Raw genomic sequence first — 14,687 nt, forward strand, 5'->3', positions numbered from 1 at the left:
ATATCAAGTAACAAAATAAAACAATAGTGCTGGGTTTTCTAACTTCTTAAGAAATACAGAAAACGGAGTGACGCTTCTGTTATTATATAGGAACGTTTATGGCAGTAGTGTTGGACTCAAAGTGAGGCCACCAAGTAAGAGTTTACTTGATGACATGTGACTTGACTTTTATACATAAATCAGAAGTGGTATGAATCTGTCCTAACTTTTCTAAGACTATTAATTTTGTTTACAATGATTTAATAAATCCAAGAGCATGTTGGGTCCTGTGAATTTCCATGGCATTTCATACAAGAGTAAAGAGTTCTGATGAACCTTGTTTTACAATCACATCTTTTTCTAGTGCAGGGCTGTGAGGGTCACTGAGTCTTGGCAGCTGGCAGCATGGGAAGCTGGAGAGGGGACAGTTGACTTTTCAGTTGTGCCTGGCACACAGCTATTTCCACTTGGGTCACTAAAAACAATTAAGTATATATGCATGTGTTTATTATATGTGGATGTGCACGTGTGTTCAGGGACTTCCAGAAGTTACCAGATGCCCCGAGACTAGAGGTGCTACCTCGAACCCTCTGAAGTAGGTGCTGGGAACTGGACTCCAGTGCTCTGTAAGAGAAGCAAGTGCTCTCAACTCTGGGCCATCTCTCCGGCCCCAATGTCAGCCATTTTTGCTTATTTGGAATTTTGAAAATTCATCACCTCATATTTCTTTGAGCATTATCAAGAAAGCCAAAGTACTTTCCTGCTTTCATGTCAGAGGTATGCAAAATTCTTAATCTCATTTCCTCAGTCTGACCTCTGAATGTAATGTCTTTCTAGTCTTCCCTTTCATTTAACTGGAAGATTATCAGAGTCCTTCTGCATATGACAACTCCTCCAGAAGCCTATCAAAACCTGAGCCTGGAGGATTTTATTGTAACACACTGTCAGTGGATTTTCCTGACAGACACTATAATTAATGAAGCTTAGCTGGGAAATGACTGTGAACCCATGCATATGGGTGTGAAATGTCCTTCAGGGGGTATGATGGGAGGGCTTGATGGTCACAATGGTACCACTGAGACACGGTGAATTCTTCAAGAGGTGGGGGTCTTAATTTATGTCCCCAGAGTCGTGTCCTGAAGAGGGCATGAGACTTGGGCTCCTTTTTTCACTTCACTACAGGTCATAAGGCCAGTAGCTTTGCAGTGCCACTAGCCACAGCCATGCATCACCACAGGCCCAGAGCGACACAACTGACAATCACAGACATTCCTAACACTCCAAGTCAAATAAACCTTCTCTCTTTAAGTTGATTGTCTCAGGAATTTATTACAACTATGGAAAGCTGTAATGAAAACCTTCATGTTCTTCACTGATTTACAACTATACAGACAGAACAATTTGACCATAGCTGGTATTAGACTTTGACAGGACTTAAGAAAACATCCCTTTAAAAAATGGTCTTTCATCATTTTTTCAAGTATAAGAAGAAAGATGTAAGGATAAATGTGTACAGACAATAAGAACATTTTAAGCTAAACTGTTTTCTAAGGGCAGCTCAGGTACAGGAATGAACACGAAGTCTGCACGTACCGGATCTTCATTGGACAGATTTGGGTTCATGGGGACGTAGTTCTCTTCACTGTCATGAGAGTCACTGCTCGATGTTGTACTGTGCACAGAATCAGGCCGAGGGGACATGGGAAACCTAGAGGAGCTGGAGAAAGTGACCATCGTGAACCTTTGGGAACAGGTGCCAAATCACCCCGTACAAAAAGAAAGTAAGTGAGCACATAGTCTATCTAGAATAGTCATTAGTCTACAGTTACATACTGGACATTTTTATTATGACAAGTGAAGATACTCTTGACCTTGGGGCTTCTCTAGACTCTTTTTCAACCCATTTTCCTTGAAATCAACAATTTTCGTTGCCTCGCCACTCCACACTTACTCCCTGGCGAAGCTCCTGGTGATAGGAGATCGGACTGGGGCTTGCAGCTCTTCCCATTCTGACAGAGGTTTTATCTCTAAAGGTGCCGGCTTGGCTGAAAAGGAAGGGAAGGAAGGCGTGAGTACACAGATCTTTGAAAAATAAACAAGGCCCTCTCAATGTTGCAATTCACGCTTGCAGGCAGACATGGTCTTACCCAGAGAACAAGGACTACAGCGACAGAGTACAACACTCAGCGACAAAAGGTAAGATAATGACACTGCTTGACTCAGTTCAAGGTCTAACCTCTACTACTGCTCCTACCATACATGGCTTCAACACAAGGATGCTGCCTGACTCAGCTCAAGGTCCAACCTCTACTTGTAAATATAAATTAAACGAGAAGTAAAGGTGTGGCTTCCTTTAAAACTTCTCTGGGCACTGTTCACATTAATTCACTGTTTGATGAACTTCATCTTCAGGGGAGATTTAAATCATCTGTGTCAAACACAGTCCCCACTATTGAAGCCTCAGCAAGGCTTTTCATATGTAAAATGATGTGTAGAAAGCACTAGAAACTTTGCTACACCCCAAACCAAAAGAATCATAAAAAACCAAACCAAACCAAATCAAAACCTCCTAGGCTTTCTTATTTTGGGTTCAAAAATATGTAATCTTAATCAACTATCTTATCAATATCACAAAAGCACTAAGCACTCGTTTTAAAGCTACAGATCACACAGGCTCCCAGCTCAAGCGTAATGAAGACACGGTGGCTAAACCTGAGTTAAGAGCGTTCCCTTCTATATCCTTAACAGACACACACAGCATCCTGGGCTGAATAAAGGGGATTCCTCCTCATGTTCCCTTTTTTTAAAAAACTTAAAAAATGTAATCAAGAATTTAATTTAGCTGTCATTCTCTAAGTCATGCCATAGTAAAAACATTGACATTATTTCTTATTCTATTCACAACAGAAAACATATACAGAGACAAAGACAGGAGACAACCTGGGCTCACAGCAGCCCACAGGAGAGAACCTGGGCTCACAGCAGCCCACAAGCAGAGGTGAAACAGTGAGCTGCTGCCTAGGTAAGGGAGATGCGGAGGAGACAAGCCTGCCTGCAGAGCACATAGTATCAGATGCTCCCTGTGTGTGCATTACTGTGAGAACGCAGGCCCATCGTGCATCTCGAGACCCTCTTAGAACTATCACCTGGGGAGCAGCTGGCAACAGCAGCCCTACCTAAGCTCTCCTTTTCATTTGAAGAAAAAAAACCCATAAAAATAAATAAAATCCCAGTGCCCCATACAGGTACATACCCTTTCTTCTTGTAGCAAAGTCACCTATGGTTTGTGAATCAGTTCGCTCTAAACCATGGGGTTTGGGTCTTAAAATTTTAGGACTCTGACCTAATTGGCAAAAAGAAGACTCTCTTATTAAAAATGTTATTTTTAAATTGGAAAATGGATTCTGTTACACAAACAAACAATAAAAGAAACAGAGCCATGTGCAGAAATGTGACATATTAAAAGCATAAACAAAAACTTGTTATCGGAAAACATCTAGTCTCGGCTAGACACGATTCATGCTCAGTGCAACAGAACAAAGGAAACAGCATGCTACAGTGTAACAGGCACAGGGGACGAGAGGGGAAGCTAGGGGGACAAGCAGCTGCTTGGTTTTCCTTACTTGAGGAAAGGCAGGAAGAACATGTGTCATGTTAGCGTTTCTTCTAACATGTCAGACAAGGAGACAATGGACAAGGCAGAATGGGCGGGGCAGGTGAGGCTTCCTTTGGCTTCCAGCTCGGGCTGCAGCCTTTACTTGGCTCTGCAGGGAAGCCAGGTGGCTCATCCTCTGGAGCTCAGTTCCGAGTTCTCCAGGTCAGCCTTCGACCTTAGTGGTCGCACACTTAGTGGTCACATACTGAGTCAGTCAACTCAGGTCCAGCAGAAAGGTGCTTCTTAGCACTTCTGTTCTTAGATGTGGAGCTGCTCTTGCTGCCGCTGCGAGGCCATGGATGTGGCCTGAACATGACCCGTGTGGACACCACACACGTGGAGTGTCTAGTATGTAACATCACAAACTATTCCTGAGGTTATCTTCAGTTTGCTGTTCACTGATTGCCTGTCCTACACACTTTCAGAAGGGCCCACGATGATTTTACATTCCTCCTGACTTTTCCTTAGTATTCTCCAAATCTTTTGTTTGTTTGTTTGTTTCTTTGTTGAGACAGGGTCTCTCTGTACACAGGCCTGGCTGCCCTGGAGCTCAAAGATCCGCCTGCCTCTGCCTCCTCAGTGCTAGGACTGAAGTAGTTAGCCACTGTGCCAGACTATCGTCCTCAAATCTCTTCTGTGTCTGTAGTTAAGTAATGGCTGCTGTCTTGCTGTGGTTCCTCACCTTTCTTTAGCTTCATACTCCAGCTCCCTGCAGCTGCTGTCCAGCCCTTAATGTACCACATGTCTCAACCAGCTGCACTCGCGGTGGCAGCACAGGGCCTGAGGTTCAGTCCTCAGGGTAGCCTGGGAAGAGCCTGGCAGCTCTGAGCAGCTGCATCTAGTCTTAACATGTCGATGAAAAAACAAAAAACTTTTAACCGAGAGGCATGAAAATAGAAGGCGCAGGTCATCTAGGGGATTCGAGACTTTGTGAGCACAGCCCAGATAGCTCCTGTGCAGAACGACCTCATCTATGAAAAACAGTGAGGCTTACCGGGCAGTGGTGGCACAGCCTTTGATCTCAGCACTTGGGAGGCAGAGGCAGGCGGATCTCTGAGTTCAAGGCCAGCCTGGTCTACAGAGTGAGTTCCAGGACAGCCAGGGGTTACATCAAGGAATCTGGTCTCAAAACACAAAACGAACAAAAACAAACAAAAAATAGTGAGGTTCTTAAAAACAGTAAGCTCTTTTAGAAACCCATGTCTTAAAGGGGCTGGAGTGTCCACAGCCAAGTCCGAATCATCAAGGACCGGAGAACAGAGCTCACAGTCCTAACTCCCGGGTCTCACTGTATTGGACTTGTTAAATGCTTAGCTACCTAGGAAATGATTTTCTTTTGCTGTATTGGGAGGAGCAATTTCAAATTAGTAAAGTAGAAAGTTCCTATCTACATTTCCTTAACTTTCTTCTATTAAAATCTTAATGTGGTAAAACAGCAACAAAATCTATGCTTAGAGGAAGAAAAATAAGAACAAATTTACTATTTGTGAAGGAAGCTTTCTCTCTCTCTCTCCGTGTGTGTGTGTGTGTGTGTGTGTGTGTGTGTGTGTGTGTGTGTGTATGTGTAATGTGAGTGTGTTTGTTTGTGGGAAGGTGCAAGCCTGTGTAAGTGTGGAGGTCAGAGGAAACCTTTGGGTGTCAGTCCTTGCCTGGGGAAGTAATCTTGGCAGAGACTGGTGGGAACTCAAAGGTCAATGCTGCTTTAGTTTTCTCTAACTAGAAGAAGAAATTTCAAACTGAAAGACAGAAGAACCCCAAGAGGCATCAGTATTAGTGGCCCTGCTATGTACGACAGCACAATGGAGTATCCAGTTACTTTCAGTGACTTACACCAGACACGAGCTGGTTTTGGCAGACAACATAGGGGACCCTGGAGGAGCAGCTGGTGTTGTGAGAGGCACTGCAGGTGCCCCTCTCCTTATATTCTTCTCAGGAAGTGCACATGCTCTGCACTGGCCAGGCCGCTCCTTGCTCTTTCTCAGACACAAACACCTCAGTCCTCTCTACTCTGTCACTATTAACAACCCACCATGGCTTTCTGAATCTATGTCCATTCCCTTTACACAAAGCTCGGTAACTTATGCTTTGTAAAACTGGCTTGATATACACCATGGCCATTAACCATGCCGAGGACTTCTGATGGTCAGGTACTGTCTGAACTCATCCAACCCTCTCCACGCTTTCGAGTGAAAGTACAACCAGAACAAATATTCAAGTGGTCACTGAGAGGTGACCCAGGGACTCTCTGTGAGAATCCCAGGGACGGTGATGGTACTAACAGAACTGGAGCCCTTTGCATCCAGGTGGAGGTTTCACTTTCTTATCTCCATGTGTTTACTCCTGCCTGGAATCCCTATCACAGTCATGCTACCTGCGAGTGAGTCTTCCCAAGTGCACTTAAAGTGTTCTGTGGATATCGCTTTCACAATTGGGATAACTCTTATTTGTCTTATTCTAATTCCTCATGTGCCCCGAAGAAAACCACCTCAACAATGATCTTCAGGACAAAAACAAAACAAAACAAAAAAAACCTCAGGACAGCTCCATTATCCCAACCAAGGACCAAGAAGACCTGGGTTTGGGAAACTGGGAAAGTTCCCACTAGTGGAGATGATAAACAAATGTGATTTTTATACCATTTTATAGTGAAATATAATTATTTTATTTTAGATCAGAAAGAAGTGTATCTAGTGCCAATTGACTGTCAATGTCTGCATAAAATTCTTCAACAGAGTACTCAGAATAAAGCCTAACCTCATTAGCCTGGATGAGGGTGTCCCCTTGGGATGTAAGATTCTTTCTTTCCTGTGCTCTCCTACTGTCTTGGCTGTGCCCACCCACCCATGATTCTGAGCAATCCCCTGTTGGGAAAGGTCTGCCTGCCAATTACTGTACCTAGCTCCCACCCCAGCTCTGCCCCTTCTCCCTTGCCCCAGCCCTCACTGCCACTCCCTTTATCAGGCCCCGCTCAGGAGAGTTGCCCTTGACGTGCCAAAAGCTAACCAGCTATCTTCCAGGGCACTCACGCATGTGTGTTTACCTTTCCACCGCCTCTGCCAAACCTAGATGGTGAGCTTCCCAGGGAAGCGACCCCGTCTTTCCTTGGGTTTATAGACTCCGTGTCTAGCAAAGGGGATTTACTGAGGGCAGGCCTTTAGCTCTCTGATAAACAAACTTCATTTATACTGACGTAATTTCAGAAGTGTTCAGCTTGGATACAGTCAAGGTCATCACATGAGAATCCCATTTCAAATACACAGGCGCAAGCCTTCTTGAAAAGCCCTGGATGCTAATGGTCTCCTGATAGGTAATGCCTACACAGACTCAATGCTACACAGAACTTTCTGAATTGGCTTCTAACAATGCAGGTGTACTCTTCTAAAGTTATGGGACCATTTCCAATGGGCACCCCAAAACCGAAGTGGAAGAAAAGTAACCCACAAGGTTACTACCTTGGCTAATTTCAGCAGATGATTTGAGGCAGGGTTGTGAAAGAAAAACATTTGTACTTGTTTTAATTGTGCTACTACAATACTGTAGTAACGCTAAGTATTACACAGGGGAACTGTCCCTGGCTGGTAACATATTCCATACTTCCTCCCTTTAAGCTCTAATAAGTGTTATCCACTTAGGAATTAAACATTAGCTCCTGTTTATGAAAACTTAGTGAAGGGAGGTAGAGAGATGGGTCTGTGGGTCAGTGGGTCAGTAGGTCAGAGCACAGGCTGCTCTTGTGGAGGATTGGGGGTGATTCCCAGCACTGACATGGTGGCTCACAACTGTCTGTTAACTCCAGTTCCAGTGGATCCAACGCCCTCTTTGGATTCCCTCAGTTGCTAGGCATCTACTTGGTGAATACAAAAATTTTTTAAAAATCTTAAAAAAATTAGTTAGGGTACTAATATCACTCATCTGATAATAAGAATTTAGTATCTTATGAGCATAATTTTAAAGAAAGCATGGTTATTTTTAATGATATACAAAAGCTTTAAGGATTTTCTTTTTGAAAAATTAGAATGATAAAATCTCTATACAAATAGACTCAGAAGAGCAAAATACCATCCTTGGTGGCTGCTGCTTCTGGAATGACCTGGAAAATGGAAACAGCAGAATCCAGGTGAGACCAGTGGTTAAACAGGGCTTACTTTTACTGAAACCCAATAGACATTTTATAAAAAAATTTCCAAACCTCACAAAATTCCTTTTCCATTAGAAATATAAAGGTGTCACAGCTACTCCAACTGTCCTGCTCTGTCACTAGAATGTGATGCTCTACTCTTCTGGCATCTCTTATAATACACTTAAATTAAAGCTCTCCTTATTAAGTGCATACACAATCTGGTTCGAAACAAACACTACAGGGATAGCATCGTGAACTCTCAGCTAGTGATCAAGCTGCAACAGCAGACAGCCGGGGCACACGCCAGGCGTCTGCATGCACAGCCCTCTGTACTTCTGCAGCTTCAGCTTGTAGAAAGTATTTGAAAACTGGCTAGCACTATGTGGACACTGTGGCAGGGCAAATAAAACTGGGGCAGAAACAAGACGAGGCTGCCGACTGTCTGTCATGGACTCTTCCAGAGAGAACAATTCAAACAATCACTCAGCTGGCTGAGGCCAGGCAGTGGCCCCAGCACTTGGGAGGTAGAGGCAGGAGGATCTCTGAGATCAAGGCCAGCCTGGACTGCTGGACAAGCTCCAGGATAGCCAGAGACACACAGAGAAATAAATAAAATAAAAAATTAAAAACAAAAAAAAGGTTTTCAATACTTTGTGTCTACAAGGTGTGTACTGACTTTTCAGGGACCTGTGGACCAATTACAGATCTCTTCATGTTCACTTACATCTTATGCCAAGAAGTAAACTTAGTGAGATTTCTAACTGGTTAGAGACAAAGACAAAAGGGACACAAAGCCTATGGCACTCACACCCTTTCTAGGACAACTCCAGATGGTGGCCATGAAGCATGGATGTCTGGGAGTTTACAGCTACCACACAGGACCATCCATAAACGTGTGAGACTGACAGTGGGCATCTGCCCCACAGCAGCCAGGCAACTGTGTGAAGGGATAGCCTGGACCACTCAAACGGTCTCTAAGAATCCGAAGCCTGAAAATGATGGAGGAGGCATTAGAGGCTGATGCTAACAGGACAAGGAGCAAGGAGGGATCAAGGCAGAAGGACTGAGGTCACAGAAGTGCTGCAGGCCACAGGGTGCAGAAGGCAGAACCCAGTCACTGGAGAGAACACAGGGAGGAAAGGAGAAAAGGGGGACAGACAGAAAAGATGTGGAGACACCTCACAAGACAAGTACACAGGGCAGATCACATATTTTCACAGAGTACAGGAGAAATACATCCTTTCTCATGTAAGAATAAAACCAAACACTTTAGTTTGAAGAAATCCGAGCCTCCCACAACCACAACATAATTAGTGTTAATGATTTAAGCCCAGGTTAATAAGAAGTTTGCATAGACATTACATGTCCTGAAAAAGCTATAAACGACATGTGGCTTTTCAAATGACCTTAATCCCTCTGCAAAACGCCGGACACCTATCAGTCTATCACACACCTCTAACTGTACTTGGTTATCAAGATTGAGCCACACTAAAGGTGTGAGCAGCACACTGGGTTCTGTTTGAAAGACTTAAGCCCAAATTTGTTTTGTTTTTAAGACAGGTGCAGCTCTGGCTGACCCAGAAGTATGTAGACCAGGCTGGCTTTGCATCACAGAAATTTACCTGCTTCTGCATCCCACACACCAGAATGAAAAGCTTGGGCCACCATGCCTGGCTTGAACCTAAGTTTTTAAAACCTGAGGAGACATTACCCAAAGTGGCTGAAAGCTTCCTGTGACAAAGAAGACCAGGCCTCACAGGCTCCCCTGCTTTGGAGACCATCCTTCCTTACGAGTCCAGAGTAAGAGCCATAGAGGCTTTCACTTATCCCAGAGCCAAGGCAGGTGTGTGTTTGTTTTTCTTGCTTTTTAAAGTCATGATGTGGAGAAAGAGAAAGGTTGCATAGACATCTTCACTATTCTTAAATAATCACATCAAATGCATTATCATCTGGAATCTAATTTGATAGTATACAGAATAGCAAAGCAAGGGCCTATCTAGTGTTAGGCTTGGTTTGCTATGCTTTATAAAAGCAAAATAGCAGGCAGAAATTAACAATAACAAAACAATCAAGACACCGACACACATACAACCTGAGATTTCAGGTCTCTCTTGACATGTATGAGTGTCATACATCAGCGGAGGGGACAGTCAGGCAAGGGTCAGGAGCTCCACCTTTATCTTCTGGGAAGAACATTTCAGATTCTCCTAGTGCTTGCCTGCTGCCGCCATTGCTCTGGGCATTCTTAGTTTGTAGCGCTATTGTAGGTCTGAGGAGACCTGGGACGCCCACCTGGACATCAACATATTCATTTACAAACAGCAGCATTTCTGGACTTACAGTAAGGACCCAGGCTACATAAAGTGCTTAGGCTTAGTCCCACACCAGTTTCCTGTTAGGTATGGTTAAATGCAGCCCTAACTGCATGTTCCCACCCCTTACCTTTTCTGTCTGGCTTGAGGTTCCTATCCACCGGGGGTGGTTCACAGTCAGCAACAGGAACTGGCCTCCTGGGAGGGGTCTTTGGGCTGGACCTAAAGCCCATATGAGCAGGGGGAGGGACTTGCATTCCAAATGAAGAAAAATCAAAGGTCCCGGGGGTCATTGGCACATAGTTTGGCTCCTGAATTGGCTCCGTAAAGCTGCTGGAATGTTGTCGCGGTGGTGAGTTGGGGTTCATGGGAACGTAGTTCTCATCTAGTTCTTCGCCTGAGACACCTCCTGCTGTCAATATGTTTTTGATTTTCTAAAACACACATATATTTCTCTTAATAAGCAAAGCCACTGTCATACACTGTCACACACAAGTATCGCGCCTGTTCCTACAGGACCTGTAGTTACTTTCATTTCATGGTCGCATTTACAGTCTAAGGTACTAAATCTAAAGAGTCAGAAACGCCAAGGCCAGTGGTCAGTCATACTTACAAACTGGTTGGGGAAGCCTTCCTGGGAACTAGATCTATCGCTTGGAAAGGTTCGTGGAATATCATAGCAATCTTGAGAAGTAGCATCTGGAATTAAGAAAAAACTGTCAGCTTTTGTTTCCCTGTTGCTAGCTTGCAGGTGCTCTTTCTCTTCAGACTTGTCCATGCACACAGATTTGTCAACCCTGAAAGGACACTCATGAAGCAGGGTCTCTAACTGGCAGGTTAAGTACACACCTATATGGTTACCTATGTCATGATCTTACTATGACAGCAACCGAATGTCCAAGCCTGGCAGGAGAAGGGTTATCTAAAGATGGAGAAAAGAAATGATATCCATTTTGAGCCACTAACTTATAACTAGGAAGCCTCTTTGAAACCCCAGCAACAGAGGAGACTGAGGTAGGGTGTGTGCGTGTGTTCGTGTGTGTGTGTGTGTGTGTTCAAGGCCATCCTCAGTTACTTAGTGAGATAGGACTACTTGAGATCCTGTGGCAGGGTGAAAGGAAGGGGGGGGGGGAGAAGGACAGGGAGGGAGAGAGAAAGACAGGGAGGAAAGAAGGAAGGAGCAGACCATTTCAAATAGGTATTGGAAGGCTGAACATATACCAATAAAATATTTTTATTGTATATTAACTCTTTGCCTTTTTTGCAACAGCTAGAAAACTCTACCACAAGATACAGAACCACTAACACATAGATTTTAGGGCATGTGCACTTAACACCTGATCTTTTTTTAAAAAAACAAAGATATCAAAATTATCCACTGGAGAAAACATGGCCTCTTCAACAGGTAGCAGTGGGAACCTGGATATCCATCTGCGTAACAATGGGACTAGATCCCAGTAGCTCATCCTGCAAACCCAAGTAGCTCCAAGACCTTCTGGAGGGATGCAGCCTGAAATTCAGAAGTGGCTGGAGAAGGGAAAACACTCCTGTGTGTGCACGGGCAAGGGTCCCAGCCACCCAGCAAGCAGAACCAACAAATGACAAACAAGACCTCATGAAATTCAAAACCATCCATGGAGGAAGGAAGCAGTGACCAAATAAAGACAGCCTACAGAGTGGGAAAGAACCTTTGTCAGCTATATACCCAACATGATGCTCACAGCAAGAATGAACTAAAAAACTAAGTAAGAAAACTACCTAGCCAGTAAATGGGCTAACTAAAGGAGTATATGGCACCCAAAGGATGGAACACAAATGGCCATTAACACACACACACACTACACTGAGATTCCTCCTTACCCCAGTCAGAATGTTGGTCATTAAACAAAAAACCAAAACCACACATACATATACACACTCTCACAAAACAACAACAAAAAACCTAACAAGCACTGCCAAGGAGGAGGACAAAAGAGGACCTTCAGACATCTCTGATGGGAACATAAACTGGACCAACTATTATGAAAATCGGTATGGAAGCTTCCTTAAAAAGCAGAGAAGTAAAACCACACCTACCATACAACCCAACTATACAGCATCCTATACAGCATCCTGAGCAGTTGAGAGCAACAGCTCACAGAGACCTGCACGTCGGTCTTTACCACAGCACTACTCAGAAGAGCTAAGCTACACAGCAGTCAATGGAGTGTCCAACAGCAGAAGACAGCATAAGGAAAGTGTGGTACATATACCCAATGGGATTTTCTTCATCCTTAAAGAAGAATGAATTTGGGCTGGCCAGATGGCTCAGCAAATAAAGGCACTTGCTGCTAAACCTGACGGCCTGAGTTTGTTCTCCTGGACCCACATGGTGGAAGGAGAGAAGCAGGGGACATGGGGACAATACACTCAAGACACAGTATTTATACTATAAGAAACCTCAAGAGTCTTGGGGAATTAAGCCAGTCCAATTCCACACTCCTGGGGTTTTTAGATTGAGTTTGCAGGCCGTGTGAGGTAAAACAAGCATGTCCACTGTCAGCTAAGTTGAGGAGAGAGGAGAGACTCAAGCACAACTTTGGCTGGCCTTGAAGAGCATCGTTGTCTGGGAAGACACTGCTGATGGAGGAAGGAAGGGGAAACCCCAGAGATATGACATAGAAATGGTCATGGTGGCACACAGATGCAGGCAAGGACATCGCTAGGAGTGTTTCTGTTCAGACAGCCTACTTCTACAGAAGCCTAGAAAGTGGGAGAGAAACGAGGTAGGAAACCATAAGGCCATACTTTTTTAGGCATGAGACGATCCAGCTTGTTTTCTGCTAACAGAGCAGGCACACAGACATACATGCACACAGGCAGGTAGGCAGTCCGGCAGACAGACAGACATGGACACAGACATACAGACACCTTCACAAAGACACACAGATACATAGACAGACACTCCCCACATATAGACCCAGATACACAGACATCCACACAAAGACACACACACACCACAGACACACACACACAGTCACTCTCCCCACCCCCCTGAACACACATCCTACAGGGATGTACTGACTCTGGTATCATGGCTACATGTGTGGAAGCTGCAGAGCTGCAGAAGGAAAGGGGTAAATACCCTTTACCACCATACTATGCTGAAGAGAGCAGTTACTGAGAAAATGCAGTTTCTGGCATGTGTACATACGTGTGTGAATAAATGTGATTTCTGTGCACACATGCATGTGGGTTCAGTTGTTTGTGTGCCCTCACAATGAGTGGAGACCAGAGGAGGATGCTGGGTGTCCTCCTGTATCACATATTGCCTTATTCTCCCGAGACAGGATCTTTTTCTGAATCTGGAGGTATGCTGGCAGCCACAAGAGGCAGTAATCCCCCTGTCTCTGTCCCCTATGTATCGCTAGGATCACAAACATGAGTGGGCACTAGGATCTAAGTGTAGGTCCTATGCTTGTGCAGAAAAGGCTCTTCCCCATTAAGCCCTGTAGAAACAGGCTTTCTACCACTGACCCCTAAAAGAGCAGAGCCTGCCAGAGCTTTACCTTTCCGCAACTTGTTCAAATCCACGGTGGAAATGGTATTACTCCGGGAGGGCGGCATGCCTGCTGTAGGAATACAGTAACTGCTGTCAGTGTCTGAGGCCGTGCGTGGGACTCCACACGTTTCCACAGGAGACCGGTCATGAGTTGCATGTGGCTTTGGTGGCCGAGGTGGGGGGATATCAGGAATGGTGTCCAGCTTTGATGACTGTCCCAATGTGCCTTCTGGAAATGTCCGTGGAATCTGGTAAGTGTTACCAGGTGTTGGCGGAATGTCGTAACTAATAGACACATGTCTCATCTGAGTTTCTACACTTGAAGTCCCAGATGGGGTATTAAAGACGTAAAGCTCTCCATCTGCCTCAGTACTTGACGGAGATTCCTTTGGCAACACATCATGGGAATAGCTCCTCGGCAGGTTATAGAGGCTGGACTCTCCAGAGACTGATGGAACTCGGGATGGTGGGCAGTCATACATCATTTGCTGCTGGAAAAAGCCATTCATTCCGTGTTTGCTCTGGGAGGAAGCAGGAGCCTTATGGGAAGGGACGTTGTCATTGCAGTCTGTCTCAGAAGAAGTGGGCTTGGCAGAGTCAAAATGGGTTCTGAATAGAATTGTGAATGACAAAAACAAAAAACAAAACCACAGTCAAGTCAGACAGATATAGTTTTGACACACACACTGTAGCTCAGCAATCAAAACATGTTTTGTTTGTTAGATTGTTTTTTGTAGTCCATAAGATTTAAAAACCACAAATGTTCTTTAGTTGTTTATAATTATAAACCAACCAACAGAACTACCACCACCAAACTGCCAAAGCATTCTCAGTAATTCCTGTCCTGTATTTGCCCATGTCCCCAGTTCCACCAAGGACACACACACACACACACACACACACACTAATGTTAAAACACAAAAACAAACCCTCACCAACCCAGAGGGACGTTTCAATCTGCGAGCCTGTAGACAGGTTTCCGGGAGGACCGGTCATGAGCTGAGTCTTGATGGATAAGAATGTGTGTACAACCTCCCCCTATGCTGAATGCACACAACCTCCCGCTATGCTGACTGCACA

The 14,687-nt window shown here is 44.6% G+C and overlaps 1 protein-coding gene across 1 annotated transcript in view; it reads right to left on the bottom strand.

Annotated features, from left to right (window-relative positions):
* The window catches only part of Gab1 (GRB2 associated binding protein 1), a 110,103-nt gene that overhangs the window by 6,960 nt on the left and 88,456 nt on the right, over positions 1–14,687 (bottom strand). Inside the window, exons 4-8 of the mRNA XM_028753428.1 lie at positions 13,615–14,216; positions 10,680–10,765; positions 10,197–10,500; positions 1,931–2,024; positions 1,573–1,696 (exon numbers count right to left, since the gene is read on the bottom strand). Coding sequence (XP_028609261.1) covers positions 1,573–1,696; positions 1,931–2,024; positions 10,197–10,500; positions 10,680–10,765; positions 13,615–14,216 — 1,210 coding nt within the window. The remainder of the gene's footprint in view (positions 1–1,572; positions 1,697–1,930; positions 2,025–10,196; positions 10,501–10,679; positions 10,766–13,614; positions 14,217–14,687) is intronic.

The sequence above is a fragment of the Grammomys surdaster genome, unplaced genomic scaffold, assembly GCF_004785775.1.
Source record: "Grammomys surdaster isolate TR1022 unplaced genomic scaffold, NIH_TR_1.0 125947, whole genome shotgun sequence".
Taxonomy (NCBI): domain Eukaryota; kingdom Metazoa; phylum Chordata; class Mammalia; order Rodentia; family Muridae; genus Grammomys; species Grammomys surdaster.